The 18,326-nt window shown below is 43.1% G+C and overlaps 1 protein-coding gene across 8 annotated transcripts in view; it reads right to left on the bottom strand.

Annotated features, from left to right (window-relative positions):
• MAPKAP1 (MAPK associated protein 1) overlaps positions 1-18,326 on the bottom strand; it is a 242,271-nt gene that overhangs the window by 15,939 nt on the left and 208,006 nt on the right. For 7 of the 8 annotated variants that reach the window (XM_053204611.1, XM_027035119.2, XM_027035120.2 and 4 more), the window contains one exon: positions 11,068-11,205. The exons of the other annotated variant lie outside the window; for it this stretch is intronic. In XM_053204611.1, the coding sequence (XP_053060586.1) occupies positions 11,068-11,205 (138 nt within the window). The remainder of the gene's footprint in view (positions 1-11,067; positions 11,206-18,326) is intronic. 8 annotated transcript variants of the gene reach the window in all.

The raw sequence follows: 18,326 nt of genomic DNA, 5'->3' as shown, positions 1-18,326 counted from the left end.
AATTTCCAAATTTTTTATTGTCAAAATGTGAAATATAATGATCAAATATAATGATCAAATCAAATTTTTGGGGGGTGTAATACAGTCTACCAAAGAGAAGGATAGAACTTTTTGAGGGTGGTGAATAACTTTCCTTAAATGGAAATTCAAAGTCAGTATTCCCTATCAAATCAATTGCAAATGTTCACCTGTAAAAACCATGCTTAGCTCACAAGTGGTAGGCTGGATTTACCTTTGGGCCATAGTTTGCCAATCCCTGCTCAAACAGGTCTCTCTTGTTTATTTCCTTTTTCTTGGCTCATTCCATGCAGTTGCTAATAATGACATTTTGAGGGCAACTTGTGTAGATCTGAGTTTTTATCTGGCATTTTCCCCCACTCCAGCCTTAACCTTTCTTGCAGGAAAGGCTTAACAGCAACACATTCCTTCATCTTTTGAGTGTCTGAAAATGTCTTTATTTCACCTTTATTTCTGAAGGATCCTTTCACTGAATATAGATAGAATTCTAGATTGACAGGTTTTCTTTTAGCACTTTAAAAGATGTCACTCCATTGTCTTCTGAATTGCATTAGTTCTGATGAGAAGTCAGCAATCATTCTTGGTTTCTCTGGCTGCTCTTAAAATTTTTCTCTTTATCACTGGTTTTCAGCAATTGGATTATGATGTGCCTTGATGAGGTTTTCTCTGTATTTATCCTGTGTGGCCTTCACTGGTCTTCCAAGATTGGTGGATGATATTTTAAATCAAATCTGGAATAGTTTTGCCTTTCATTCCCGAGACCTAAATTACCTGTATGTTGGAACACTTGATATTATCCCATAGTTTGTTCTTCTCATCAATTTTTTGTCTTCGCGTTCTAGGCTGAATAGTTTTATTGTCCTGTCTTAAAGTTTACTGATTGTGGGAGGCAGATTCTGAAATGGCCCCCAATGATCCTGTCTCCTGCATTTCATATCGTGTCATCTCCTTGTCTTGTGTGCGGGCTAGACTGTGTGACTTACTTCTGATGAGTAAGATACAACAAAAGTGTATTTCCTTTTTTTTTTTTTTTTTTTTTAAGCAAAAGTGTATTGCTAAGCCACTTCTAAGATTAGGTTGTAAATGATTGTGACTTCTTCCTTGCTAGTAGTACTCTTGTATTCTTAGTTATTTTGATGAAGCCAGCTGCCATCTTGTGAGCTCCTCTATGGAGAGTACCATGTGGCAAGGAACTGAAGGTGTTCACAAAGAAATGAACTCTGCCAGCAACTACTCAGTGAGCTTGGATGCAGATCCTGCCCCAACTGAATCTTAAGAGGATTGTGGTCCTGGCTGACACCTTGACTACAACCTTGTGAGAGACTCTTAGCAATAGGACTCAGCTAAGCTGTGCCGGATTCCTGACCACAACCCTGTGAGGTAATACACGTTCTTGTTGTTTTAAGCCACCAAGTTTTCGGGCAATTTGTTATACGGCAATAGACAACTAACACAAGGACCTTTTAAGCAAATTTCCTAATCTAATTGCATCAGTGTTGATTCAGGTATTGTATTTCTCAGCTCTAGAATTTTTATTAGGTTCTTTTTAAGTAGTTTACATTTCTTTTTGAGTTCTTGTTTTTCTTTAAATCTTTAAACACATTTCTAATAGCTGTTTTAAAGTACTCTATTTTAAAGTGCTCACTTGCTAGTTCTGTGATCCCTGCCACTTCTTGCTGTTTCTATTGATTGACTTTTCTCCTGGTTACAGGACACATTTTCCTGCTTCTTTGCATATCTAGTAATTTTTTATTGAATGCTGGACACTATACACATTACATTGTGGGTTTTTTGCATTCTGTCATCATCCTTTAGAGAATACCGGATTTTATTCTAGCAGCTAGTTAATTTACTTGTGGATCATTTTCATCCTTTTAGGACTCCCTTTAAAGCTTTATTGGGCAATCACTAAATATTGTACACGTGAAACTAATATAACACTGTGTTAACTTAATAAAATTAAAATAAAAACTAAAAAAAAAAAAAAAAAGCTTTATTAGGCAAGGATTAGAGCAGTGTTTAATCTAGGGGTAGTTTAGCCTTACTCCTAAGCCATGGTCTTTCTGGAGTCACTGCCTCAAGTCCTGTAAGCTACAAGTCCTGGAAGCTCCCCTCTCGTTGGTCAGAACTCCAGATGATAACACCCAGTGGTCGTGCTTTACCAGGCTTGTGAGGTCCCACCACAGGCACGCCCAACTTCGTATACAACAAAAGATTCCAAGGTGTCTTTCTGGATCTTTTTCTCAATGTACCTTCCTCCTCTCCACATTTAATTTATTGTAAATTTCAGCCTCCTCCAACTCTGATTTCTGTCTCCAAGTGTGGTGAGCCTGTTATACTCTCCTTGGGAAACCCTGAAGAAAGCTGAAGTGATAGTAAGTCTCACCTCATTTGTTTCCCTTCTCCCAGGGCTCATAGTCCTGTACTGCCTGTTTTCCAGTGTCTGAAAACAGTTTCTTATATTTTGTACAGTTTTCCAGTCATTTATGATAGAAAGGCTAATCTGGTAGCAGTCACCCTATCCTGGAAGTTGCCTATGGGAATCTTGTATGCCATACATACTTTGATTTTAATGAAAGAATGGCTTACTTTTTCCATGTGTATGAGAATAACTTAAAATCTAAGCACCCCATTTATTTATTATGAAACACAATTTGGAGCTTGGCAGGAGGCAAGGGAAACAGATTTTTCCTATCATTTATCCAGCTGAGAAATCTTTCACATAGTTTTTCAGTAGGGAACAGTCTCTACCCTTACCCTCTTCTCAATTAGGAACTCTTCTGATGTTAAAAATCAAGAAAGAAAAAATCTGAAGAAATGGTAATCAAAATATAGGAAAGTGGAAAATGTAAATGTATGCAAATTTCCTATTATACCTGTTTTGTTCTTACGGGTCCATAACACCCAAGTCAACAATTAAGCAAAAACTTAATAGCAAAAGGAAGGCTTTTCCCGGGAGGGAAAAAAGTTGATATCCCACACTGTTTTCTACTCTAACAAATATCAATATTCCAATTGACACAAACATATTCTTTGTTCATCAATAAGTCCTAGGGAAAAAACGAAGTAAGTTTACAAAGAAGATAATGAAAACCCACTGGATATCTCAGCACCAGCCAATTTTCCTCAGAAACACAATCTTACACATTATGTAGTTAGCAAACACGCCCCCAACAGCTCCTATGAGCAACTGTGGTACACGATAATGAATATGGGAGATGTGTTGTTCTTATCACCTGTCTGGGGCTCAGAGCAGAATCTCCTGCCTCCTAAATTCATAGAGCGTTGACCTTCCAGAGACCACACACTGTACCAAAGCACCTCTTTTCCCGGAACTACAGAGACAAGCACACTGGTCCCATCTATCATATGCTGAGGGCAAACTGCAATAGTAGGTTAAGAACAAGACGTTGGGTTTGCCTTTTCACTACAACCTTGAGAAGTTCTCCGTTATGCTTCCATATCTCTTTGTTGAATGGCCACACTTGCTCTTGGCTGATTCCAAATTCTAGAAGCAACTTTTAAATGCTTAAGGTGCCAGACGGAGTTAGACAGTCATTGAGCACTGACATTAGCCCCTGGACAGCGGCTGCTGGATCTCTAAAGGATGCAGATGGGAGCATACACAAGCACGCTTAAGTGCAAACATCAGGTGTCAGTTAATGACCAGGTCAATGGCACACACGCTGGGTTGGTTCCCACTGGCTGAGTTCTCAGGGGCCTGGCCAATGTTATCCAGCCCCAGAGAACCGTTCCCTGAAGTATAGTGATGGCCTATTTAAAAGCAGATCACAGCTTGAGGTTACTGGAAACCAAACTGGGTCAGAGAACCTAAGAATACAGCCTGGCAGTAGATGATGCACGCTGGCCCCACACTTAAGAGTTTTCCCCCACCTTTATTCTCTGGCACACCTCGGGTCCTTTCCTCCCACGCACTTGGAAAATGGAGGTGGTCCCCCTGGTTGCCTAAACCCATCTCCCCAGCAGCTTCCTTGTTTTGGAAGGAGATGATAAATAAATCAAAATGCACTAAGCAGCACTTCCACAGGCACTCGCCTCCTCCACTGAACGTGCACCTCATCAATCACACTATTGTCTGCTTGAAAGGCGAGCCTTGTAAATGTCATATCCACTCAGGCCCAAGGAGAGGCGCATCCAAATGCAGCAAGGAGTTTTAATTGGATAGTGTAATTAAACTAAAAAACCCCAGCAGACTCCCTTTGACAGGATAGATGAAGACCCCTTTTAATAGGGCTAGGAAACATATCTGTTAAAAGGATGAGGCACTGCCTGCTCCTGATTGTGCTCCAGAGTACTCTTATGAAAAGGCAATTCAATAACTGGGGCATTTACTATGTTAGAGTCCATTGTGTTCTGTAATCTAGCAGTACTTACCGTATTTGATCTGGAACTTATGAAATAAGCCCTCGTCAGAGAGTAAAAACACTACACGGCCCATCCACCTGATGTCTGGAATGCCCGGGCCTCCTGGGAATCAACAGAGCCTCAGGACAGCCTGTGGCCTTCCTGGGCTACAGGTCCGTGTGAGTATAAAGGCCAGTGCCTTACTTACTGGGGCCTACAGCACGCGGTGCGGTCAAGGCCATCTACCCACTCATCCAGGGGCTGCAGCTCTTTCATCCAGGGGTGGCTAACGTCCTCCTCACTTCTCTTTCATTCTCATGAGCAACTAAAGAATGACAAAATCCTTGGGTATCTCCTGCCATAGGAACTGGAATGCCTGTCACATCAGTGTGTGCGTGCGTGTGCGCACGCATGTGTGCATGCGTGCATGTGCATGCTTGTTCTCTGCTAGCATGACTACCCCTGTCAAATAGGAAGAAAAGAAATCAGCGGATCAGAGGATTCAACATATGGATTGGGGTGTACCCAAGTGGATTTTAGTAACAAAACCCGAATCCTTCTGTCACTCTCCCTGTTCTCTCTCCTTTGTTGGGACAGGGGGTGGGGGATGCACACACAAGCACATTCAAAGATACACACACACACACATTAAAGGCCTGCAGCTCCACAAGCAAGGTCACAGAATTAGTGGGGACACATGAAGACGTTTGTATCTGTGCGGGGCCGTCTTACAAGCAGACCAGAACAATCCCTTTCCGAAGGAATGCTAGTGTCCCAAGGGCAAGGTCAGGGAACTCAGCCTTTGGGTGGATCAGGAGAGCCTCTGAGCTGGGGCTGAGGTGGGGTACCAAGAGATTTCAGACTTCCCCATCTGTAGCTTTCCAGAAACAGTGAGATGCTTTACTTTATGTACAAAACCCTGGGCCCTCAGACTGATTTTTCTTTTTTAAGGATGGTGAAGGTTTGTTTGATGACTGCTTTTACTCCTCCATAAAGCCTGCTTGGAGCTCTGTTTGCGAACCTCTGAATAGTCTTAATACTGGTGTTTCACTGTGAGTTGATGAACCCATTAAGGACATATAAGCGAATGCTTATAATCTATGAAAACTGGATACTGAATTAAACCATCAAATACCTTTAGGTTTAAATGAAAACTACATAAAAGCATTTCAGCCATCAATTTGGCTATCACTTCTGGCCAGTATGAATTCTGCTGGAAAAGCTATTTTCGCGCAGATGTGGAATTCAATGGGAAAGACTGACTCGTGTACCAACATCAATCAAAATGTCGACTTCCCTGGCAGCTCTCAACAGTAAGGCAGGTTCAAAGGTCACAGGATAAAGAAAAAAGCCAAGCTCTGGTTCAGCTCTAATATCTCCTCGGTAGAAGTCTTGCAAAAGTACCCCCTTCTGTATTAGCCTTGCTTTCATTAATCTTCTTGCCATCTTCTTTAACTAGTCATGCAGAACCGCTCGATAGCAAGACGTATAATGGGGAAGGCCCTGTGCCTATTACCGCGTTAACATTCTCTTAAGCCCCAGTGTAACAATGGAACGAGAAGGCAAAGGGAATCTGCAACTGCAGGGTGCGGTGCAGGCAATTCAATTACAGCCTGGGCATACCTACGTACTTCGGACCTATAAAACACGAGAGGCCTTTGTGTCTAACTGGCCTGGTCATTAAGGTGGCTGAAGATCACAACAATGCTGATCTTTTCTATTTAAGCTAAATCAATGTGGACAAATCATTATTCAGTAGCTTTAATTTAATTAGTAAATTAAATACACTACTTTACAGATCTTGTCAAGTACTTATGAAAAGAAAGATTCATTTAAGCGGGAGGTCACCAATAAGCCCAGCTAATTTAACTCATAACCTTAACTGAGTCTCATCTCAAACATCCAGCAGGTTCTATTCACAAGGGCTTGACAGTCTCTCGCAGTTGTGGTTAATTCATGACAAAGAGTTCCTATCCTGTATCCACACACTGTTTTGGACAAACAAAACAAAACAAAAACAAAAAACAACAAGAAAAAAAGCCAAATAAGCAATCCCCCACCAGCATCAACAGAATCAGATTTCCTTTAAATTATACTATTGCAAGAGAACATAATCAGGTTACCTCTATTATGTTGCTTCCTTAAGATTTTCTATTATCTATACTTAATTGAGATACAGCGCTCTTTTCAGCTATAAAGACGACAGCTACTTTATTAAGGTTTAAATCTGATTTCTTAATGATAGGCTGCTTCCTTTGAAGCCTGGAAACCTGCACAACCTTCTCATGATAAACGCAGACCTGGCACAGTGGAGGCTGGCACCTCATTTAAATCCAGCCTGAGAGTCTCTGAAGGGCGCTAGTTTAAAAAAAAAAGGTGCCTTGCTTTTGTTTCAGCGTTGGAGTTTGAGGCTGACACTTAAAAAGAGAGCCCACTGCATATAAAGCCTAGGTTTGGACCTGTAGAAGGACGGAGAATTATTTCTCTGAGATAATTTAGCCATGGTAGTTTCTGATACGGAGACATTCTCCCCTCCTATGTGCCATATACGTATCTGTTCACTTACGATGAATTAAAATTAACTCATCTTTTAGAGGTTTGTGACATCCTTCAAAACAGCAAAAGGTATCCTAAGGAGTGGCAAAACCAGACTAAGAAGTCACTGATTGCAATAATAATGACAGCGTGCAGCCTTTCTTCCCCCCTCCCAACCTGGAAAGGCAGAATTTATTCTCAATTTCTCTGGGCTTTTGATACACAGATTTTCTCAACTAACTGGTGAGAGTCTATATTTATACGTACAAATTTCTTCTAAGGCATGTATCTATTTAGTCATTAAGTTCCAGATCCTTAAACACTCACAGGGACAGAGCAATAAATCTTCCCTCTGAGAACACAGCCTAAGACGGAGAAGTTAGGAGAAGGAAAGAGAGCCACAGAACTGCTATTTATGGAGCACGGCCGCAGAGTCCAGGTCTTTCTGACCCACGGTATGTGTAATTACGGGTCTCACTGCGGGCACTCCGTTGCTCAGTCCCTTTGCCAAGTCCTCTATTCACATACTTTTTGGATATGGTGTCAGTTAAACTTGAGCTGCGTTCCTTATGACGACCAAATTAATGGTTTGACAGAGGCTTTCTCAATAAACACCGCAAACTGGCCATATTCGAAGGTTTTAAAAACCATTTCTTTTCTGCTCAGAATTCTGACAAACATGTCTCAAGACAGACCAGGACAACTTCATTATCCTTCCAACACTTACTGCCTTTTTGTAAAGAAGGCTGTTTAATAACACGTCTGCTGTTTTCACAACTACATTATTCCAGTTGGTCACACATTCCAGTCTTCGGCAGGACGCTTGTGTTACGAGAGATAAAAACATGAAAAAGGAAATATATTGCAGAAATCAAAAACCTTATCTACTTCTAGACTCTCTCTCTTTGCCATAATTCATTCAAGAAGGCCCCCAGAATAATTTTTGATGTAAACTCAGCTACAAACATATATCACTATGCTGATAAAAATCACAGGCTAAACTTGGGAAATATAGTGACTTTCATTTCTTGAGTGCTGTTAAAATAACTTTTTTCTAAGATTCAACAGACACAAAAGATAAAAAGGGTTACCATTAATCCTTTAAAAAAAGAAGAGGAAGAAACAGCCCCATAGATTAATTCTGTGGTCTGATGATGGTCTTGAAGATGAACTTTTTAGATTAAGTCACTGAATTAATTTGATGAAGATACTGGAAATCATAAAAAAAAAAAAAATAACACAGCATCAAGCTGATTCAGTTAATACACCTTTGTTTGGGCACTTTACAACATAAATTATGCTGAGTAACTTTTCGTTTCTAAATTCTGGCCACATTAAGTTCAATTCGAAGATAGCAAACATTCATTGAGGACCACTCTGTGGGCACTGTGCTGCAGACTGAGGACACAGAAAGCAGTTCCTGGGTCAATTAGTTCAGCAAGGAGATGGGGGTGGGAGAGAGGGACAGACTTGAAGTCGATACATATGGCACAGCGTGAGAGCTACTGTACCACAGGCATGTGCAAGCTCCTGGAGACAAAGTCGTGGAGAGAGCCTGACCCTAGAAAGATGAATGAGCCAGGCCTGAGGAAGCAGAGGTGCCTGTCAGTTAGAGGGAGAATCAGGGTGGAGGCGTATTCCAGGTGATGGGAACAGTAGAAGCACAGAATTTGAGGTGTGTTCGTGTGCGAGCAGTTCACGGTTGACTGCAGCTCAAGTTCAGGATGGGAAATTATGGGCCATGAACCTCAAGTGGTCAATGTCTTTAAGGGCTATGCTGAGGAATCTGGATTTTACTTGGTGAGCCTGTAACTTTCAAAAAAATTTTTTTTAAGTAGCAAAATCCTTTTTATCGGTTGACTTTTTTTTTTTTTTTTTAAAGTAGGCTTCACACCTAGTGCAGAGCTCAACACGGAGCTTGAATTCACAACCCTGAGATCAAGACCTGAGCTGAGATCAAGAGTCAGACGCTTAACCGACTGAGCCACCCCCGACAGACTTTAAATGCAGAATCCCCAAAGAGAAAATAGTAGAGCTCTACTGGTTGAAGGGGAGTCCTTATGCCCAAACCTGCCCCCTCCCCCATCCCCAGACCTCTGAGGAACATGGTTTGGAAAGCACTGACAGGGCACAGGGACATAGGAAGTGTCTGACTGGGCCAGTGCGCTCCTTTGTTCAGGCAAGTGTCACAGTTTTTAGACCTCGGGAGCCAGAGTGAGAGAGAAGGAAACCTCTTTACGACCCACATGTGCGGTTTTTACACAGAACCATCCAGTAGGTCTGCAAACACGACAAAAGACTCTCTTGCTGGATTGTCAATACTGCAAAGGTGGGCCCCACGTCTGCTCTGCATCCCCCAGGCTTGGAACTTGTGGTCACTGTCACAGACGTGTGCTAATCACTTCCTGACTGACTGATGGCCAGAGGCAACCGGGAGGTGCTGTCTGTGCATCCTTTCTTCCTTCCCTCTCACACTGGCTGTGCTACACCCTTCACCTTTCGGTGCCCGAAGCACACTCCTTGGCAAGTGAGTGTCTTGGTATGAGTGTTAAGGGAAATCTGAATCCCGTTTCTAGTTCTTTCCCTAACCTTTCTACTCCAGCTTATCCCTCTATGCAACATGTGATTGCCTTTCATTTCTCAGAGACAAGGAGAATTTATAAAATGTTACTTTTCAAAGCATCCTGAGTTCTTGGGAAGAAAGATGCTAGAACAATGACATCTTTATTGGCTGATAAGCTGCAGTGAGAGGGATTAGGAAGATGTTTATCTAAAGGCAGAGGCAAGGGCCCCAGAGCAGCAAGCAATTTTCTCACCAGCCCCTCTGGCAGCCATCTTGCAGGATCTCCTCACTGGGATGACAGGAATGGCAGGAAGCTGGGGGGAAGCGGGTGGGGGGGTGGGGGGGTGGGCCCGGCCTGCCTCCTTTCCCTCGGTACCACTAGGTTCTCCCTTCTTGCCCAGCTGGAGCCTCACAGGTTGAAAGGAGGAGATTGCGTAGCCCAGCATAGCTGGATCTGACCAAAAAACCCCCACCCATAAAGCAGGCAGTGTGGCAGGTGCCCTGTCTGTACGCCTCCCTCGGGTTTTTTTTTGCTTTTTAGGTCCCAGTTTAGTCAGTATTATCTCAAAAACTTGAACCATATGATAAACACTTGCTGGCCTTTACATTTCTTATTGTTCCTTTTGAGTACGTCATTCCTTATAACACTTGTTCCCCAATTCAGCAGGCACTGGAGTAAAGGGATTAACAAAAATCATGTCATTCTCCAAAGTTACTGAATCAGAACCCGCTGGGGATGGGCCCTTGGATAACTGCATTTTAAACAGGCTCTACAGGCGATGCCAATACGTACCAGGCTCTGACAATAACTGTCTTGTAGCCTTTCCCAGGCAGCTAACAAATTCTTGTCTAGTTTAAACTTTTTTCTTCCATGGAGGAATTTCAGCGTGATCTGTGTCCTTTCTGCCTCTCGATGGGACTGAAGTCTTAAAAATGATTAATCTAAATGCTACACTCAATTACTTAACTGCAAAAATATAATATGCCAAACTATACAACCAGACTGTATCTACTTTGATAATTTAAGCAGAGGAGTGCCAGCCCAGCAGTGATCTCTTCTGCAGGACCAGGCAGGAGTTTAATTACGAGCTGGTAGGTCATGCAGCTGCCAATAATCTGGAGGCTGTTGACATTTCCGGCTTGATGGATATCTAAATCTAGTCTTAGGCTGCCACAGGAAATCTCCCAGCCTCCCTCGATCTGGAAGGAAGGCAGGTCCAGGTCCGACTGCCCAAGTCCCCCAAATGGGAAGAGGAAGGGAGCACAAAGTGAAATGAGGGCTCTGGGGAGTCCAATTCTCAGCAGGAACCTGCCCCCAGGCCCCTAGTCCCCAGGGTGGGGCTCTGGAGGTCAGGAGCCAGGGCTGTGAGGTTCTCTGCTGCCATCAAGACGGAACAGGATGGGGGCCCATGTCAGGCTCTGGGCACCATAATACAATCCTGTCTGATTAAAAGAAATTTCTGGTAATGAATTAAACAGACCCAAGGAAAAAAGGACACGGTGGCAATATATTCTCCCGGCACCCAGCACACAGAGGGGAAGAGGGGGAAGAGAGAAAGGAGACATAAATAAAAGGGACTACTCACTGGGGCTTTTTTCTTCAGCAAGGTCACAGGCACAGAGCAGGTCAGAATCGATTGAGATGGGTTTCTGCTTAATCCAAAACTTAGTGCTGGCTTTCTGATTCGTAACAGGGTCTATCTCTACTTTGTCTCCAGAGATACCTGTGAGGCCGGGGGGGGGGGGGGGGGGGGGAAGAGGGTGGGGGAAGGACAAAAAAGAAGCCACAAAAAGTGGAAGGTGTAAGTGATTTCAGTGTAATCATTTGACCTGTTTTGTATATTTTAAATTAGATGAACAAGAGCTCTTCCTTAGGGCTTTGGGGAATGCCACTGGCTTAAGACAGCCATAAGGAGACTCCAAAGGGCATACAGAAGATGCACAGCCTGGTTTCCCGCGTGGGTGAGTTGAGGGGAGAAACCACCAAGCATATAGAAAGGTTAAAAAAACATGCCATCCTACATGCACCACAGATACAACACAGGGTTCACCTGCATAGTTAACCCTACATTATACCTCCGTATGGTAATGAAATAAACCATAACATAAAGTTCGTTAAGAAAAACATTTTGATCAGTGGTCTTTTTTTTTTTTTAATACACTAAAAATAGGAAAAATCTATCTTTGCTCTTCTCTGACACTAAATAATTATCCAAGCTATATTGATTGAGAGAAGTCACAGGAGGATCAAAGGTCCTTTAGATAAAACCTTCCAAGTTCAAGTCTTGGAGCTTTGCTTCAGTCTGCGGAGGTCACTGCTTCTCCAGCGTAGGGAGAAACAGCACTGGGTGTGAGATTTATGCAACAAAGACTTTATAACAGGAATGCAGCAGGTTAAATACTGGCACTGTGGGCTTCATTTTCAGAGCTGTGAAAGACATAACATACTGTACAGTCACTGGGAGCAAAGGTGTTGGGAGAACAAAGGTGATGCCTGGGATGAAAGGTGTCCTGGGATAACTGTGGCGACACACAGCAATCGCTCTCCCAGGGTCACTGAACAGCGTACGCTCGGCCCGACACACACGATCTAGACTAGATGCTCTCTTTTTCCTCTTTTGCTGAAAATTGAGGAATCTGTTCATGAAGTGAGACAAAAACCTTCAATATGCCTTCCAGAGTGGGCCCCAGATAGAATCTTGAAAGTAACTAATATTTCAGGCCATGGTTTAAAGGTCAGGGGCAAAGTGGAAAAAAAGCAAAATCAAGCAAAGATATAAGAGATAATTAAAGCCATCAAATGTACATGCTGTAACAAAAAAGACAATCAGAATTAACACGTTTTGTTCCATGTATCACCTCAGAAATTTTTCAGTACGACGTTGAGAAAACTTAGTAGGCCAAAAGGAAAAGCAGATAAAAGAAACAGCTCAATTAAAAAACAAACAAAAAACCCCCCAAAACACAATGACCATAGTCTGTGAGCAAATTTAAAATTAAGCAGACGAACAAAAACTATATATATATATTAAAAAAGCCATTCTAGTGATGAGGTCTGCCACACACTCCATTTCTATTTTATTTTCTGACTAAAGAAATCCCAAAGAGCGGTCAGACAAAGGCAGGAGACCATACAGACAACACCGGTCTCGTCTGCGGTCTTCACAGGAGACGATGCGGCACAGTTGCTTAACCCTGGTCATTACTGTGTGGTCTTTGGAAAAGATGAACTGGTATATTTTTATTAATTGAACGCTGGAATTTGTCATTAGACATATTTCAGGAATACCATATTTCAATCAGGCATAATGTCATAAGTCCAATGGACTCCGGCCGTTCAGGTCTAGATGATTTCAGGAGGGTGAGAATGTATCAGGAGACCAATTTCATTACATTTCACTTAAAATAGATTACGACTACCCAGTTACACTCTTCCCTCCAATTTGGCCATTAATTGTTAAAGATCTGGACATGTCTATAGTTCCCTGAGAGAAGAAAAGTACTTACGCCATGGCTGCTGGTAGCAAGTGCGTTGTTTTTTTTTTTTTTTTGGTTTTTTTTTTTTTTTTTGTCCCTCCTCCTCCTTCTTCTTATTTTGACATTTATAACAGTCAAAACTGAGCAGAGCAAAATAAATGTGCATATCTCATATGTGGAATAAACCCTGCCCCACATTCCTTTCCCAGAAAGAGGCGGGGGGGGGGAGTCATCACCAGAGAGACACAGCTTTAAAATTTTGTTCTACGGCCCTGCGACTCCTGAAGCCGTAGTCAGTCAATATTGTTAATGTACCTTGTTAATTTGATAGGATTTGTCAGGTAACTCCACTGGAAAATTATATAAAACTGTTCCAGATGAAAAGATGATAGTGACATGAATTAAAGTGATAGAACAATAGTGGAATATAAACCAGAAATGACACCCAAAGTGGCTGTTGATTTATTGCCGTACTGAGTTTGGTTCTGGGCTCCCATGTATATTAGTGCTACAAATCTGGGTCCATTTAGCAGAGGGATGCTCATACATACATCACCAGCTCCTGCTCCAAGCCAAGGTCACTCCCCATGGCATCAATCTTTTCAACAGAGCCTACTTCACAAAGCAGGACTTTTGTAACCATCTCAGATGTAACAGACTCTCGTCCTCTTTCATCTTTCTTTTATCATGTAAAGTACACTTTAACTTCTATTATTTTTATCTGCAAATTGTTACTGTATAGTTCATCCATTTTGGGCTGTATCTCTGCATCAATTGCCTATTCTCTGCATGGCCACAAAAACACTTTCCCAATGACGCCCCCTTTCTGGGGGTTATTGTGCAGTCACTGTTCGCAGAGGGGAACCCCAATTCTGGCGTTTGGGGATGAAGATGTGGGAGACAGAATGCATTAGGTTCAAGATGGGCAGGCAGGTGGAACACCATTTAAACAACTGGTGTGTTCCAAAAAAGTTGCCTGTAAATCAGATTTTTTCCGAATCAAATCACATTTTCCCACTGACTTCTAGTTCCAGAGATACTTTATATTCATTTTGGATTGATCTGTAATTGGCAGGAGCTCCCAACACTTTAGTCTGAAGTTTCTCTGCCCTGCAGGCTTTCAGTCAAGTAGTTAATGATCTGTAAAACACTCGCCTGCCTGGAGGAGTCACTATTTAAAGGAACCTGTAGGGGGATCTTTCCTGATGGGAAAAATCCTTTTGTACATTAAATAATCTCACTGTACTTGAGATGTGTGTGAGTCTCAGCTTCTTAACACAGGGCACACAGCCCACAGGAGCTGATCTGTGCTTGCTGGACAAGTGACAACCCTCTGCTTCTAGTTTGGCAGGCCCTGGGGCGGTTAGCCTTGGAGCCCATTCTCCTGGGCAGACCCAGAACCCACTGCTGAGGACAGTCTGCAGAATCTAGCCTGGAAGCAAACACAGACCTCTTCTGTCCCTGCCTTGGGGGTCCAAGGTCTCCTTCTTGGCTGGAAGGAGGAGGCAGCCTGGTGGAGAGGAGACCAGTTAGGAGGCTGGCACCACAGTCCACGCCAGGGGCAAAGAGGGGTGAACATTACCTGGCACCAAATATATGTTAGCATGGTTAGAAATCCTGTGTGCACGAATTCAAATCTCACGACTCCGGGATCAAATTGGTTACTGTATTTATCCCTATTTTATAGATGAGAAAATGGAAACCCAGGGCGGTTAAGTAACTTGCCCAAGATCACACAGCTAAAATGGGGCAAAGCTAGAATTTGGAGAAAGTCAGAAAATTTGGTCCCAAAATCTGTCCTCTCAGCCACTATGCTACTCTGCAAAAAACCATGCTTGGTATTTTCTATAACATGCACTAGGAGAGGTGAAGGTACGTGTCCAAGGTTGGGAAGCTTTTAAGTGGAAAAGCCATTTCATGCCCAGAGAGATCTTGTTCCTAAGTATGGCACTTCCCACTGCTCTGCATGGACGCATTCAGTTGAGTTCCAGATGTAATGAGAAATTCTGCTCAGCTAGTCTTTAGTATCCTCTTTCAATGTTTTTTTGTTTTTGTTTTTGTTTTTTAAAGTGGGGATGGACAGGAAGAGAAGGAGAGAGAGAGAGAGGGAGAGAAACCCAAGCAGGCTCCATGCCATCAGGACAGGATCCAAAGTGGGGCTTGAACCCATGAACTATGAGATCATGACCTGAGCTGAAATCAAGAGTCGGACTCTTAACTGACTGAGCTCCCCCAGTGTCCTTTTTAAATTTTTACAAAGGAAAAAATAAACATTCAAATGTGCCAATAAATGCACACCTATTTTTGTTCAGACATGACAAACTGGAGCATGAAATCCTAGCAATATTCTTCTTTATGACCAATGAGCGTGGTTTTAATTTCCTTGGCTAAAGTTTTTGTGTAAAGTCACCGAAGGAAAGGCAGAGGCATTCCTTAAAGTGTCACTTACACAGTATGTGTAAGTATTTCAAATTATAAACACATGTCTATGAAAACAAGGGGAGTTGGCTTTTGTGAAGTTTCCATTTCTCCAACTTAAATGGCCAACAAAGGAACAGTTAATCCAACTACGATGGACTACAACACAACCACGAAAAATTCTGTATGAGAAAAGCTTGGACTTGGAAAAATTCTTCTGAAGCTAAGTGAAAAGAGCAGGAAAAATATTTATAGAAAAGAGATCAAAAGGATATGTTCCCAACGGGAACAGTGTCAATTCTGGCTAGTAGGATTAGGTCCTTTCCTTTCTGTGTTTTTACAAAACAAAAAATTCACCCGAAATAAAAACAAACATCATTTTAGGAGCTGACATTTTCTTGGTTTCTACTCAGAATTCAGTACCCTTTCCCAACTTTCATGGTGTGGGGAAGGCAGTATGCTGAATCCGGTAACTGATAGTCATGAAGGCAAATCCTACATAAAGACCTACTTCCATCTAGCAGTTCTCAAGCACCCACGTGGCTGGGCTGCTGGGAAGGGCTCCCGTGGCTACATTATGGCCACCCTGGGGCCACTCTCACAAAACGCTGCCTGGCAGGGCTTCACCTGACCAGCCGTGGTAGGTGAGGAAGAGAGCATGAGGGCTGGCCCAAAGCGGACAGGGTCAGCCCCTTCCCTCAGAAATAAGTGAGGCCAACTGTCTCCTTTAACCAGCTCTCCCCCTACCCACTTATCCATAGCCATCCGTCATGACCTTTTCATGCTCCCACTTCTGACAGCTTCCAGATAGTGAGTCAAACCTCACTGGAAGCAAACTATCACGCCAACTGTCAAAGGTGGAAAACAATGCCTGATGGCTGTCCTAAGTCAATGCCAGCATATAAATCCTTCCCTAACAAGACAGCTCAAAATAAACAAAAATGCAACTCTAATGTATATACAACTCTCTGGGGGGAACTATTTGTCCAAGGCTTTTTAGAGTTATCACAAGGAGACCCTTGTCTGTTTTAACTACCCAAAAGATGTCCATAAAAGGAAATTAGCATGTATATCATCTTCTGCTAACAGACTGAATATCTACTTTGGGCAGCTCTGTGCTGGGTCCTTTTGTGTTGACCAACTTACTGAGAGCTTACTCACTTCTATCTGGAAGGCAGTAGAGCCCATTTTATATTTAAAGGCAGTAGTGCAGAGAGATTAGGGATAGAGACTTCAGAGTCAGAGAGTCCTGAGTTTGAATATCAGTTTCCTTAATTCCTAACTATGTGACTTTGGGCAAGGTGCTGTAAAATGGTGATGATAACAGAATCTACCTTCTGGGCTTTTGTGAGGATTAAATAAGACTTGTAAAGTGCTTGGAAATAGGGCTTCATATATCGCTGTGACCTACACCACTATTTCTCATGACTATCATTATCAGGAGTTAGGCACTGGGCTAAGGGATGTGACACAGACCCTGTGCTGAAAGTCTGGACAGGGAGCACAAGGAGAGCCGGGAGGGATGTGAACAAGGGATCTGCTTGGCCCTAGTCTGGGGGCATTATCTCTGGGACCTGCTCTACATCACAGCCTTGGAAGAACCAGGATCCAGAATGACTGTCTGCCTGGGGAGACCAACATTCTCGCCCTCACGCATCCTTGCAATAACCTCCCATTACCAAGTGTCATTGGCCATACTTCTCTGCAACCTAGAGTCCATATTCGACACCAGGAAAACCGTTGTCACAGCTGGAGCAGTGGGACCACTCTTGCTAGGGGAACCCCCGGCACCTCCCAGCCACCTCCTAGGTCTCTAGATCTTGATTTTGCCGGCACATCCCCATTGTTGTCCTGGGTTAAGGTGCTTCTCCCTGGGTAAGCCTGAGCTTCCTCCTCTGTGAAAGGGGGTAACAAACAGTACCAGCTCCCAGGATGCCATGAAGATGGGGTGGCATAAGCATGTAAAACACTCAGCAGAATGCCTGGCACATAATAAGGGCTCGGGGTGCCTGGGTGGCTCAGTCGGTTAAGTGTCCGACTTTGGCTTAGGTCATGATCTCGTGGTCCATGAGTTAGAGCCCTGTGTTGGGCTCTGTGCTGACAGCTCAGAGCCTGGAGCCTGCTTCAGATTCTGCGTCTCCTTCTCTCTCTCTGCGCCCTCGCCCCGTCCCCCCCCCCCCACCCCCGTCTCAAAAGTAAATAAACATTAAAACAAATTTTTAAAAAGTAATAAGGGCTCAAGTTTTAAGTAAGATTATTGCTGAGATGAACTGCAGAAAGGTGAAATGATGTACTTAGGCAGGGTGTATCAAGTCAGTAAATGGCAAAGCTGGGTTGAAAACCAGGTGTATCTGACCAACTCTGGGTTGTTTCCCAACCAGCTTGCTGCTTCCTACTGTCTCAGAGGCGCATGCTTGACTCCCAGGAGGCACAATCTCCCCTAAGGCACGCTTAAAATGCCCTTCTAAGAAGCTAAAACACCAGTTTGGCAAAAATTAGGGCATTTAATATTCCATGCCTCAGTGTATTTCCTCAGTTGTTATTTATTTGTTCAGACATCACAAGCTGTGGTTCATTCATCAATTTCCTACAACCTTGAATCCAAGACTAGAAAAGCTCCACTGTTGTTAAATCCTGGAGTAGTTTTTTATACAATTCTACAATCCTCTTGTCTTCGGGTTACCTAGAGCCTGTGAAAGCCTGGAAAAGCCCCTGGGAGTGCCACTGAACAACTCTTTGCTGGAGTGGATTGTGCTGAATCCACACAGCCAATCGATAGCATCCACAGAGCATTCAGGGAAGTCTTTGAAACTTGCCTAAATTTACACACAGGATCAGACACAAAGGCTGTTTGGGCTTAATGAGACCTCAGAGATCACCCAGTCTGGGGCTTTCATTCTCCATATGAAGAAATTGAGGCTCAGGGTGGGGATATGACTTGTCTGATGTC

Source organism: Acinonyx jubatus, chromosome D4 (genome assembly GCF_027475565.1).
Source record: "Acinonyx jubatus isolate Ajub_Pintada_27869175 chromosome D4, VMU_Ajub_asm_v1.0, whole genome shotgun sequence".
Lineage (NCBI taxonomy): Eukaryota > Metazoa > Chordata > Mammalia > Carnivora > Felidae > Acinonyx > Acinonyx jubatus.
Note: the sequence above shows the minus strand (reverse complement) of the source record. Positions and strands in the feature narration are given on the sequence as shown.